Here is a 14,234-nt window from a genome sequence, read left to right on the forward strand (position 1 = left end):
AGCACATCCACACAACTACATGTAGTAATTGTGCAGCACATTGCTGAATTCCATGAAGCCGACATCCCAGGGGACGGGTGGCAGTGTCTAGATTGACTAGATTCGGCGGGGAATAGCAGCGTTATCCACCTCACTCCTCAAACTGAAGATATTTTAGGAGAGACCAATGGGGTTTATGGGTGTTGGTAGAGACTGATGGGTTTATGGGTGTTGGGAGAGACTGATGGGTTTATGGGTGTTGGTAGAGACTGATGGGTTTATGGGTGTTGGTAGAGACTGATGGGATTTATGGGTGTTGGGAGAGACTGATGGGGTTTATGGGTGTTGGGAGAGACTGATGGGGTTTATGGGTGTTCGGAGAGACTGATGGGTTTATGGGTGTTGGGAGAGACTGATGGGGTTTATGGGTGTTCGGAGAGACTGATGGGTTTATGGGTGTTGGGAGAGACTGATGGGTTTATGGGTGTTGGGAGCGACTGATGGGTTTATGGGTGTTGGGAGAGACTGATGGGATTTATGGGTGTTGGGAGAGACTGATGGGATTTATGGGTGTTGGGAGAGACTGATGGGGTTTATGGGTGTTGGTAGAGACTGATGGGGTTTATGGGTGTTGGGAGAGACTGATGGGTTTATGGGTGTTGGGAGAGACTGATGGGTTTATGGGTGTTGACCTACAGTGAATGCATTGTCATCCTCATTGTTGTCTAGATGTTATGCCATTCAATGAAATCGCAACACATCTCTTCCTGCAAATGACACACTGCTCCATGCATTTTGGTATCATTGCAGTTCCATTGAATATGTCCAGCCCAACCATAAGCTAAACCTGTTATTTTTAAAACTTAATTTAATTCAAACATTCATTTTGAATGGAGTTGCTTTAAATTCCTAAAGATAAGTAAGCACTGTGTTTAAGGAACAATAAACAAAACAAAAAAAAAACTATGAAAATCCCCAAGATAACTGATGTCCAGTGAATTAAAACCAGTGCAAGCTTCTTGCTTACAGTGCCAGACGTGACCTAAAGGTAGTAACGCAACACAAAACACAAAGGACAAGAACAAAAAGCAGCGAGATGCACGAAAGGGCTTCTTACCAGCTTCATGTGTTGTTTCCGGGGTCATGGCTGTGGAGGTAAATGATGAGCTCACAGCTCCTGTAGAATAATGTGCCTGTAAAAACATGTAGATATGGTTATCACAGCATTCTAGTTGGCCAAACAATTTACAGTCACACATAAAACCATCCGTGTCTAAAGTGGTCAGTGGTGGGGTGAAAAACACTGCTTTTGATCCACAGACATATTGTTAATTTTATCTGTCCAGACCACTTGAGATTATAAAGTTAGAACACCTATTAGCAGGGCTATGGAGTCTGACCTCCAACTCTGACTCCTCAGTTTATGATTCCACTGACTCCTCTAATTTACATATGACAATTTTGTTGATTGAAAGTATGTAGCATAAAAGGCATTTCATCACGGTCAACGCTTAGGAATTTTAAAGCTATATTAACCACTTAAGCCCGAAGGGTTGTTTATTTTTTGCAGCTGAGCAACTTTCACCTCCCATTTATTTGCCAATAACTTTATCACTACTCATCACAATAAGTTGGTCTATATCTTGTTTTTTCCGCCACCAATTAGGCTTTCTTTGGGTGATACATTTTGCTAAGAATGATTTTATTCTGAATCCATTTTAACAGGAATATTAAGAAAGAAATGGAAAAAAAAATCATTATTTCTCAGTTTTTGTCCATTATAGTTTGAAATTAATACATGCTACCGTAATTAAAACACATGTATTTTATTTGCCCATTTGTCCCGCTTATTACACCATTTAACCACTTTAGGATCCTTGGTACGCATATCCACGCCCCTTTAAACTTCACGTGCGGATCAGGGGCGTAGATATGCGTACTGCTGCCTTACCGTCGCGTTCACGATCCCCGCACTGTTTTCCGCCGATCCACCGTCGCAGCCCCCTCCATCTGTGATCAGGATATGAGAATCTTCTGATTCTCAATCCCGATCACCGTCCTGTGTCTTCTGAGAGCTTGTTAAGGTCGCATAAGCTCTGAGACCCGACACTTCTGTGTTCAGCTGTGTTCTATTAATAGAAACACGGTCTCAATACCACCATCTTGTGGCCAAAAAGTAAAATACACCTATTTATGCCACTATACTGTTTTCCATAGCAAGTTTATTAATTTTTTTTTTTATTTTATTACTTTTAACCCCTTCCATCCCTGCCCCACAGTTACAGAAATAAAACACTTGTTAAAAAAATATAAAAAAATTACATCATTTAATTTTTTTTACATAAATAGTTACCTTAGGGACTTTTGTAATACGGATGTCATGCGTATATTTTTCCAAAAAAAGTTCTTGTAATAAGTGAAAAAGTATTAAAAATCCCTAAATGGAAAAATGTTCCTTCATTTCCAGTTAAAATATTATCACCATACATTGTACTAGGGACACAATTTAAACGTTGTAATAAACCAGACAAATGGGCAAATAAGATGTGCGGGTTTTATGTACCAAAGCACATTTTATTTTAAAACTATAATGGCTGAAAACTGAGAAACAGTGCAATGCATATAAAATGCATATAAAATAAAATAATTCAGAGCAAAAACTACCACCCAAAGAAAGCATAATTTGTGGCGAAAAAAACAATATATAGATCATTTCAGTGTGATAAGTAACAATAAAGTTATCGCTGAATGAATGGGAGGAGCGCTGAAATGTGAAAGTTGTTTTGGTTTTTAAGGGGAAAAACCTGTGATCCTGAAGTGGTTAAATGATGTCCCTATCACAATTTATGGCACCGATATTTTATTTTGAAAAAAAGGTGCATATTTTCAATTTGCGTCTATCACTATTTATAAGCCCATAATTAAAAAAAATATTTTAATATACTCCTATGACATGCATATTTAAAAAGTTCAGACCCTTAGGAAACTATTTGTTTTGGTTTTGTTTGTTTTTTTATTGTAATTTTTTTATTTTTTGTATTAAAAATTGTATGTGGGTAATTTTTGGTGTGTGTAGTTTTACTATTTGGCCACAAGATGGCCACAGTGAAAAAGTCCTTGAAGCGTGATCATATGCTTCCAGGAAGAAGAATGAAGACGGAGAACTTTTTGTAACTCAGAAAAAACGCAGCCTCTGTTTAGAGACTGTCGTTTTTTCTGCGGGGGGCTTCGATCAATGAATGGGATCTATAACCCCATTCATTGATCGTGCGCGCAGTCCAACTGGACGAGAATGTTCATCCAGTTGGGCTTAAGTGGTTAAGATGGCATCTGCTTTTAGGAACAAAAAGCTCCTGGCCAGGAAGCAGACACTCTACCCTTTGGGCATCCTGGTCTATCATTGCTAACGCGAATGCCCCAGTATGTCATCAGTACAATAGGATTCACCGGAACCCCATATCAGCCGGGTTCCAGCGTGTATTCCTGCCACTTGCAGAAAAAGCCTCTACCTTTTCTATATTTGATATAGAAAATGCCAGGGCTATTTTCTGCAAGGGGGCAAATCTATGCCAGCTGATATAGGGTTCCAGTGAAGCTTAGTAAGCAGAAAATGTGTTAACTTTTAAGCATTAGCATAATGTTTTTTGTTTGTTTGTTTTTACATACATAAGAGATGCATTTTAACTAAATTTAGGATATAGCAGTAGAGTAGCTGTTAAATAGAAATCAAAACTAGTCCTAGACAATCTAACAGTTAGTCTAGTCCTAGACAATTGCATAGGGCCTAATTTACGCAGCTTGAAAATGGACAAAACAAATTCAACTTCAGCGGGATTGGATTGGTTCATTTTCAAGCTGCGTACATTTGCATACAAAATTTGCATAACTCTGCATTAACTCAAAATTATTTGCCTCTCATTGACCATCATTAGTTAGAGTACTTGGTACTGACAGTTTGTTTTACAATTAACTATTTCTTATTTTGCTTTCTGGGTCTGATATTTAACATCTTAAATGAACAGACTCTTTAATGCCGATGGGTAATGAGAATAAAGCTGAACCAAAACCCACAGAGCAGAACACAAAATATCTACAGAGATGAGCCAATTTGCTTGTCTTTCCATAATCACCTGTTCCATCTACATATGGTGCAAAAATGCACTGCATAACATGGCAACTCGGAACAATACGCACAGATGACTGTCCGCTACCCTAAATTCTCAATACACTGTACACACAATAAAGGGGGGACTATAGTGTGGCTTGAGGGATACTATATGCAGCATTTTTGCATTTCCCAGGAGCAACTGAATTCATGCAAATAAGCGCCAAATGCAATCATTGCCTAGTCTCGCAGGCAAAAACCAGGTACTTTGTCGGGAATCGCGAACACTGCAGAAAGTGGGCACCCAGCCTTACACAATCCGGTTTCAGGCTGCTTCACAAAGACAACCAACGAGATAATAGCCCATCTTTAACCACAATCTACAAAAAAGGTTGGCTACTGCAGGGAATAAAATATGTTGGCGTTTTCACACTAAATGGAGAAGGGAGGGTGTCTATTTGCAGTGCTAATTTGTCGGTAAACTTTAGTTCAGCTATAGAGTTTTATTTTTAATTTCAGGGTGTTGAAACCATCATCATCAACAATCATGGCAAGGTATAGTTCTGGTGCTAAAGTGCTAATGTACTTTTTCACAAAGCGAATAGTGTCTATACACGTTGATATAAAAACATGCACGTGGTTATGGCATCATATGCATCACAAAGTAGTAGTGGAAAGCTGAGAAAGCTACATATCAGTACTCACTGCATTTAGTTTATCTGTAGCCTTTTTCTCAGGCCCTTTCATAGAGGCAGCCAGAATTTCATCCCCCTTGTACTCCTTGTACAACTCGCTCAGAGTCTCCCGCGTCTCCATGTTGGCATTTTTCAGGTGGTAGGATGGGTCTTGGCGAGCTTTCTCCTCATCTAAGTTATAGATCACAGGAACTCAAACTTTGCTTACATAGTTACATAGTTACTTTGGTTGAAAAAAGACATACGTCCATCGAGTTCAACCAGTACAAAGTACAACTCCAGCCTGCTCCCTCACATATCCCTGTTGATCATAAAATCCCTGGATTAACATCATTGGCATTACCTAGTAATTGTAGCCATGGATGTCATTCAACGCAAGGAAAGCATCTAAGCCCCCTTTAAATGCAGGTATAGAGTTTGCCATAACGACTTCCTGTGGCAATGCATTCCACATCTTAATCACTCTTACTGTAAAGAACCCTTTCCTAAATAAATGGCTAAAACGTTTTTCCTCCATGCGCAGATCATGTCCTCTAGTCCTTTGAGAAGGCCTAGGGACAAAAAGCTCATCCGCCAAGCTATTATATTGCCCTCTGATGTATTTATACATGTTAATTAGATCTCCTCTAAGGCGTCTTTTCTCTAGACTAAATAAACCCAGTTTATCTAACCTTTCTTGGTAAGTGAGACCTTCCATCCCACGTATCAATTTTGTTGCTCGTCTCTGCACCTGCTCTAAAACTGCAATATCTTTTTTGTAATGTGGTGCCCAGAACTGAATTCCATATTCCAGATGTGGCCTTACTAGAGAGTTAAACAGGGGCAATATTATGCTAGCATCTCGAGTTTTTATTTCCCTTTTAATGCATCCCAAAATTTTGTTAGCTTTAGCTGCAGCGGCTTGGCATTGAGTACGATTATTTAACTTGTTGTCGATGAGTACTCCTAAGTCCTTCTCCAAGTTTGATGTCCCCAACTGTATCCCATTTATTTTGTATGGTGTTAGACCATTGGTACGACCAAAATGCATGACTTTACATTTGTCAACATTGAATTTCATCTGCCATGTATGTGCCCATATAGCCATCCTATCCAGATCCTGTTGCAATATAACACTATCTTCCTTAGAGTTGATGATTCTGCACAATTTTGTATCATCTGCAAAAATAGCAACATTGCTCACTACTGTATCCACTAGGTCATTAATAAATAAATTGAAGAGCACTGGACCCAGTACAGACCCCTGTGGGACCCCACTGCTAACAGTCTCCCATTTTGAGTATGATCCATTGACCACAACTCTTTGTTTTCTGTCCATTAGCCAGTTCCCTATCCAAGCACACAGACTCACGTCACTGCACATTTTTTCAATTGTAAGCTTTACACTAGTGAAAGATTTTCAATATTTGACTAAAGACCAACTCCTCCGCCACCCACTATAGACTAGAGCAGCAGGGATAAATAGGTGTTGAAAAGCAGTAATGAACTAGTCATCACTAGCCCAGGTTATGTTATAAGAACTTAAAAAGGCAGCACATCAAATGAATGTGGATTATATCATGATCATATCTAATCACAACCACTTTTCAGTTATATGATAGGTTGTGCTATGGGACTGATTATTATACGCAAATATGAACAAAACTAGTATAAAAAGTGGTATAGCTGCCCAGCGTAACCAATCTGAATCTATGCTCATTTGCCATGTTGCCCTGGGTAACTTTTTCTCCAGTTTTCTGTGTAAGGAGCTTGATAAATCATCTCCTCTGTATTTAGAAAGCAGCAATACTGAGCCATAAAAGTAAAACTTCACATTTAGAAAAAACAAAAAACACTTTATATGCATTCCCTATAACGTGTTAATGCATGGAAACTGACCTAGTGGTGTGCCCAGTCTAATTTTGCCACCATACATTGATATTTTATCATGCATTATGACAGCAAATTTAATAGAATCAGTTTCCATTCCCTGCAGTTTAATGTCATCTTTCGCTGCCAAGAAGAGCAGTTTCCAGTAGGTTTTAAATAGAGGAATGGGTGGATTCAGCTTATAGTTTATAGTAAATGAGCTCTCTTTAGCCTTCCCACATCACAGCTTTCTAAAGCCATTTATGACCCAATTCAATTGTTTATGGTTCAAGTGGCCATACATCAAATGATTTTTGCAAGCGATTGACCAAGAGAGAGATCTGTTGGACGCCATAAACTGCAGACCAATTCCCGATCAATTTGGGCTTGAATTATTTTGGGAATCTGCCTAGTGACGTTCCTCCGCCCCGTGTCCTTCCAACTGTACACGTACCACCCCCTCCCGGTGCCCACGCATTCATACTTTACTGCCCACGCTATCTCAGCACTCAAGTTCCTCACTCGCGCCCATGTGGTTGCGGAGATTTGCACGTGTGGCGTCACGCGCACACACACCTGCCCCACGTGCAATACGCTGGCAACTACACTGGGCACGAAGGAGTGCTGAGACAGCGGTGAGCAGGTAAAGTATGAATGCATGGGCACTTGGAGGGCAGTGGAACGTGTACATTTAGGGGGCCAAGGCCAGGGGATTCAGTGGCGTTTGTGATAATTGCACACTGTTGCCGCCACAATCATGTCAGCCTGATATTTTCCTGCATGTCCAATGAATACATGCGAATTGTCGATCGGGCATGCTAGGCAACGATTTTCATTATAGTCAATAATTATCGAATATGATGGTCAATCAGCCTCCAAGATTACAGATATATGGCCACCATTGGGTTGGGAATGAGGTGTCTCCTCCTTCAACTAACCGTTCTCTGAGGAAAAGAAGCAGTCATGACTCTCTTTAGATAAAGGTAAGCAGTGTACAATGTGTGATCAAACAGGGAAATGTTCTTATTGAGAGAAAAAAATATTGATTTGCCACTGCACACCACTGTGCTAGAGTAACAATTGGAACACCACCACTTCTAGCTATGCGGAAGTTGGATGTGCACACACTTCTTTAGGTTAAAAAAGAAAAAAAAACCCAACCCTGTCCAACATTTAGTTAATAATTTTGACCACCGTCAATTGAGAATGCCCTAACTTTTAGTAGATTTACATTTGATGAGAACTTTTTATCAAATCAGACATTCATTCAATGAAAAATGTTTTACTATAGAAATAAAGGTGCCAATATATGAATATGTTTAATAGCCTCACTTAAAAAGACTATGCATTATATTCTAGGGATATAGGGATCTAGATGGCAAACGATCACAGAAGCACACCAGTATTAGATGGAGCAAGCATGACAACTGCTTTGTGAAATGCCCACGTCAATGAGAATCCTTCCCTGAAACTTTAAACTTACATTCTTAATAATACGGTCATCACACATTTTCCCATGAAAGAAAGATAACCAAACTCACCTGGGTCTACAACTTTCAAGTTGTTTTTGACATGGAAGAAATTTGAGACATTGAATTTGTCCAGCTGTGTGGGATCCTAAGGGACATAAGGCAAAAGTAAAGCTGCTAAATATAGGACAGATCAACCAAACAAAGGCATAAAAATAAATCAAGTAAAACCAACAAAACATGATCATTACTTTAATAGCCTGCAACATAATATGATGTATGATTTGAGGTTGAGTAGCATGTGGTCAATCAAAGCCAATCAGCATTTAATGACATTAAATTTGCCTAGAAGATAAATAATTCATCCGAATTTAGAAATGAGAAATGCTAGTTTACTGATGTGACACTGGTTTGCTTACAAGCTGTATCTGTTCAGATAACAGAAATTGGAATATTGTATATTGGGTTCACCTTTGGGAGATTTATCTGACTGCTTTGTTAAAGTGTACCAGAGATGGCATAACCTAGATTTGATACTTACCCAGGGCTTCCTCTAGCCCCATAAAAAACGCTGAGTCCCCCACTGTCCTCCTGCGTGCTGCCGTTCAGCCACAATCAGCCCTGGTAACTGGAGGAGGTCCCGCGTATGTCCAGAAGACTCTGACTGACACGACTGAGCCAGTTCCCGAGGCTGATTGCGGCTGAATGGCGGTAAGCGGGAGGATGGCAAGACACTTAGCCGTGCTTATGGGGCTTGAGGAAGCCCTGGATCAGTATCAAATCTTTAGGTTACGCCATCTCTGGATTCCTTTAAAGATCTCAAGAACTCCATCAGAAGATCTCCTATTCTTAGATTGTAGTTCCAACTCAACTAGAACGGGTATAGTGAGCTCTGGTTTCTTAGATGCCAAGGATCCTCAAAACCCCAAGCATATATTACCCAGGCTTGCCTGAAGAAGCTGGGGTGTAGCCCTTAAGAAACGCGTCACATTATTTAATGAATCCCTATGGCTTCCAATTTGCCCCAAAGTGCACTCGTTATTGGCTGCTTATACGGCCTGAATGGTACTGACTAAGCTGGACCGGCATGAGATAGCAGCTATTGCAGCAAGAAACCACTGATCTGCTGACAAGAACTAACCTGTCACAAGATGTGATTCTTCGACCATCACTATAGCCCAGTCCCTGACTTGAGAATGACACAAGCTCTACCGCTGGATACCTATACGGGTCTCTCCAGCTCCATTTAAAGGTAAGATCAGTCTTTAGGACTAGACTGTCATTCTTGAACACACAATCTGTGCTTGCTTCTGTAATTTCTCCTAACTAAAAAGTAAGGCAACATTAAAAGCCTACCAAGGAGTCCAGCAGGTTGCAGGGTAGTTTTTTTTTTTTTACCATAATAACAGTGTTTTGAGGAGTTTATTCATAAAGACCAAGACTGTCATTTGCTCTTCTGGCCCAATAAAGCCGAATTTGCAAAGGTCTGTAAATGTATCATATAGTACACACAAATCACAGGTTGGCCACAGTCTGGCTGAAAGCTAAATGATATTGCTGCAGGGACTTCATATCTGTGATCAAATGCCTGCTTTTCTTATCGCCATATACTTTACCATTTATTGTAATTAAATGAGGTGAACATAGCTGGAAATACAGAGATTAAGTAATCATTGTGCAGACAGACATTTTAATCTTGATTGATCCACAGAATAAGACATCACATTAAAGACACTCTGTCATTATTTCAACTAATTAAAAAAAGGCCCTTTTTCTTTTTAATCTTCTGACAGGCACCACACTGCCAATCACTTGACATTTTCTCCACTACGCCCAAGAGGTAACAATGCTTTTAGCAAAGATTAAAATGAAATGGGGAAAAATAAACACTGCAAAGCACAAGCCTCAAATACAAAAATCTAATATAAAGGATATCGGAGGTGAAATTCTGAGGAGACAGATTGCATCTATCCCTTCCTAAAAATGACTTTAGATATCATACAGTTTATTTGTATTATATATCTGAATCTAATAAATAGTTGTATTATTTTATATCCAAATCTACTTTGTAAGTTTTTACAGCTTCATTGTCTCTGCTCAATGACAGATCCATTGAAGTACACCAGAGATAAAATCTATGAACTTTTGACCCTTTCTCTTTCCTGTTCTCATAAACCATTTAGTGCCATGAAAGTGTTTTATGGCTGTAATACCTTATCAGTGAGGGTTACGCTATACCCCTACCCGGTCCCGACCCAGACAGACTGTCACTTTCATACCTGATGTTTAACTCTTTCAGGCAGAGAAAGAAAAAAAGAACACAACAGTCATTTGTGTGCTTGGCACTGTACATACATATGTTTATCTCATCATGTCACCTTGGATGTCCTTTAAGAATATCACAATTGTAGGTTCAATGGATTCACAAAAAAATTTTTTTCAAAGTAATTTCAGAAGCACTACTGAAAATGTAAACAAAGTCCCTTACTTAGTATTGATGTAAACTGTATAGAACCCATTTGTGAAAGCTTACGGATTTAGTAAGAATGTTAAATATTAGACAACACAGTGTAAAACATAATAATCACAGTTTTATGTTGTTAAACCCCACATAAGGACAGAAAAATGTGCACCTTCCACAACCACCTGCAGAATGTTCGCTTTGAAAACGCCCAAAGAAAAAACTTCAGAACAGTAGAACAAGGCGTTTGCAGCATTGTCATCACTAACACTTTGCTTCCCCTAGCACCTGCCCTGCCAAGTAGGAAAACTATGTGGTTTACATAGTTGTTATCCAGTAGCAAATTGTAGGATACATGCTGCCTACTAGAGATGTAGCGAACGGTTCGCCGGTGAACGGTTCCAGGCGAACTTTGGGGATTCACGCTCGCCTGGACCAAGCAAACTTTTGCGGAAGTTCGATTCGCCCCATAATGCACTATGAGGGTAAACTTTGACCCTCTGCATCACAGTCTGCAGGCACATTGTAGCCATTCAGGCTACACTAAGCCCTGGAGCCCCACCACCCCCTTATATAAGGCAGGCTCCGGCGGCCATTAGCCTCACTCGTGTGCCTGCTAGAGAGTGAGACAGACTAGGGACAGCTGCTGCAGACTTGTTCTTCTAGGGACAGATTAGTTAGGTTCTTGACTGCTTAGCTTGCTCCTGGCTGATTATTATTGCTTTTATAGCACCCCTCAACAGCTCTTTTCAGAGCTCATCCTGTACTTTTTTTTTTCTGTGTGTCAAACTGACACTTTTGTTGCATGCACAGCCTTGCTAATTCATAGTGTGTGTGCCACTGCCAGCAGCCCAGCACATCCAGTGACTACCTGTGTGTGTGACAGGGAGCTGCACATTGTACTACCCAGTACTGCATATACCCAGTACCTGTTACGTTTACTTAACCCACCTCATCACTGCATGTACCCAGCTTTGTGTTGAGTGAACCCAGCTCACTGCATCTATCTAAGTACCTTTACTGTTCAGTGAACCCACCTCACTGCATCTCACTACCTGTTGTGTTGAGTGAACCCAGCTCACTGCATCTATCTAAGTACCTTTACTGTTCAGTGAACCCACCTCACTGCATCTCACTACCTGTTGTGTTGAGTGAACCCAGCTCACTGCATCTAAGTACCTTCACTGTTCAGCGAACCCACCTCACTGCATATAACTACCTGTTGTGTTGACTGAACCCACCTCACTGCATCTAAGTACCTTTACTGTTCAGTGAACCCAGCTCACTGCATATAACTACCTGTTGTGTTGAGTGAACCCAGCTCACTGTATACACCTAGCATCCCCCCGAGATGGACAAAATGGACAAACCAGGTAGAGGAAGAGGTAGAGGCAGACCCAGAGGAAGGCCACCAGGCACCGGCAGGTCTGTGTGAGGTGGTGTTGCTGTGATTTCATGCGGACCTGTCCCAAAATACAGTGCTCACTTCCCAAAATTGTGAGGACGTGGTTGAGTATTTAACACAGAAGACCTCATCTCCCGCAGCCAGTGCCACCAGCGCTAGTACAAGCACCACATCCGCTGCATTTGACACTTTGCAGGAGTTATTTGGTGGTGGTGGTGATAAAATCACTGATTCACAGCCACTACTGCAACAACAAAAAGAAGGCGCAGGTACACCACCTCATACGTCTGAGTTAGGTGGCGATAGTATGGACGGAACGTTTGAGGAGGGGGATGATGAACCACCTGAAGTTGGTGCAGTTGAGGAGGTGTCTGAGGAAAGCGAAGCTGGGCAGGAGGATTATGACGACGATCATATGGATGCCACGTATGTTCCCAGTAGAGGAGATGACCAGGGGGACAGTTCAGAGGGGGGGTGGGGGGGGGGTCAGAGAGGAGTAGGAGGAGACGACTCCATGATAGAAGCAGAGGGAGCTCGTCCTTAGAAACACCTGAGGGCAGTGTCCGGCGCCATGTACCGCCAGCTATGGACAGCCAGCCAACATGTCCTTCAACGTCAGCTGCTGATGCCACCGTAGCGTCATCACCCCAGGGGGGCTCAGCGGTTTGGACATTTTTTAACGTGTGTCTCAGATCGGAGCAAAGCCATCTGTTGTCTCTGCCAGCAAAAATTGAGCCGTGGAAAGGCCAACTCTCACGTAGGGACAAGTGCCGTACGAAGGCACCTGGAGAGAAGGCACAAAAAGCTATGGCAAGAACACCTGAGGAAAAGCAGCACCCAAAAGACAAGCCACCCTTCCTTCTCCTCTTCCTCCTTCAGGTGCATCGTCTTCATCCGCTTTCTCCCTTGCACCTTCACAGCCACCCTCCCCTCCACACCACCTCTTCCCTTGAGCGGTTCCTTCTCCTCTGCCCACAGCAGTACCCAGCTGTCCGTGAAGGAAGTATTTGAGCGTAAGATCAAATGTCTGCCAGTCACCCTCTTGCCCGGCGTCTGACAGCTGGCGTGGCGGAACTATTAGCCCGCCAGCTATTACCATACAAGCTGGTGGAGTCGGAGGCTTTCCGTAAGTTTGTGGCCATTGGTACACCGCAGTGGAAGATACCAGGCCGCAATTATTTTTCACAAAAGGCCATACCCAAACTGTACCGTGCAGTTGAGAGGCAAGTGGTGTCATCTATTGCGAAGAGCGTTGGGTCAAGGGTCCACCTGACCACGGATGCCTGGTCTGCCAAGCACGGGCAGGGCCGCTACATTACGTACACAGCCCATTGGGTCAACCTGGTGACCGATGGCAGCAAGTAGGGAGTACGTGGCTGCACAGCGGACCGACTTGTCACACCTCCACGGCTTGCCGGCAGGCCTCCAGCCACCTCCTCTTCGCCTGCTACCACCTCTTCACTGTCGTCATCCTCCTCCTCCTCGGCTGGTGCCGCGATCTCCTCTCCAGCTACATAGCCCCCGTACCCCAGGGCCTATGCTGCATGCCAGGTACGACGGTGTCATGCAGTGTTAGACATGTCTTGCCTGAAAGTGGAGAGTCACACTGGAGCAGCTCTCCTGGCTGCTCTTAACAAACAGGTGGAGTAATGGCTGACCCCGCACAAGCTTGAGATTGGCAAAGTGGTGTGTGACAACGGCAGCAATCTCATTTCTGCGTTGAATTTGGGAAAGCTGACACACATACCCTGCATGGCACATGTGCTGAATCTGGTCGTGCAAAGTTTTGTGTCCAAGTACCCAGGCTTAGAGGATGTCCTGAAGCAGGCCAGGAAGTTGTGTGGGCATTTCAGGCGCTCTTACACGGCCATGGCACGCTTTGCGGACATTCAGCGTAGAAACAACTTGCCGGGGAGACACCTGATTTGCGATAGCCCGACTCGCTGGAATTCCACCCTGCTGATGTTCTCTCGCCTGCTAGACCAGGAGAAAGCCGTCACCCAGTACCTGTATCATTACAGTACAAGGACACAATCTGGGAGGATGGGGATGTTGTGGCCTAACAACTGGACACTGATGCGAAATGCATGCAGGGTCATGGAGCCCTTTGAGGAGGTGACCAAACTGGTGAGTCGCGCTGAGGGCACCATCAGGGACTTGATCCCCTACGCCTACTTCCTGGAGCGTGCCGTGCGTAGAGTGGTGGATACAGCTGTGGAGGAGCGTGAACGAGAACAGTTACGGCAGCAGGAGTCGTGGGAGCGATTTACAT

General features: G+C 42.6%; 1 protein-coding gene across 1 annotated transcript in view; it reads right to left on the minus strand.

Moving 5' to 3' along the window:
- The window catches only part of PPIL2 (peptidylprolyl isomerase like 2), a 107,400-nt gene that overhangs the window by 20,345 nt on the left and 72,821 nt on the right, over positions 1–14,234 (minus strand). Inside the window, exons 9-11 of the mRNA XM_068243099.1 lie at positions 8,169–8,244; positions 4,790–4,950; positions 1,097–1,172 (exon numbers count right to left, since the gene is read on the minus strand). Of these exons, the coding sequence (XP_068099200.1) occupies positions 1,097–1,172; positions 4,790–4,950; positions 8,169–8,244 (313 nt within the window). The remainder of the gene's footprint in view (positions 1–1,096; positions 1,173–4,789; positions 4,951–8,168; positions 8,245–14,234) is intronic.

Source organism: Hyperolius riggenbachi, chromosome 1 (assembly GCF_040937935.1).
Source record: "Hyperolius riggenbachi isolate aHypRig1 chromosome 1, aHypRig1.pri, whole genome shotgun sequence".
NCBI lineage: Eukaryota > Metazoa > Chordata > Amphibia > Anura > Hyperoliidae > Hyperolius > Hyperolius riggenbachi.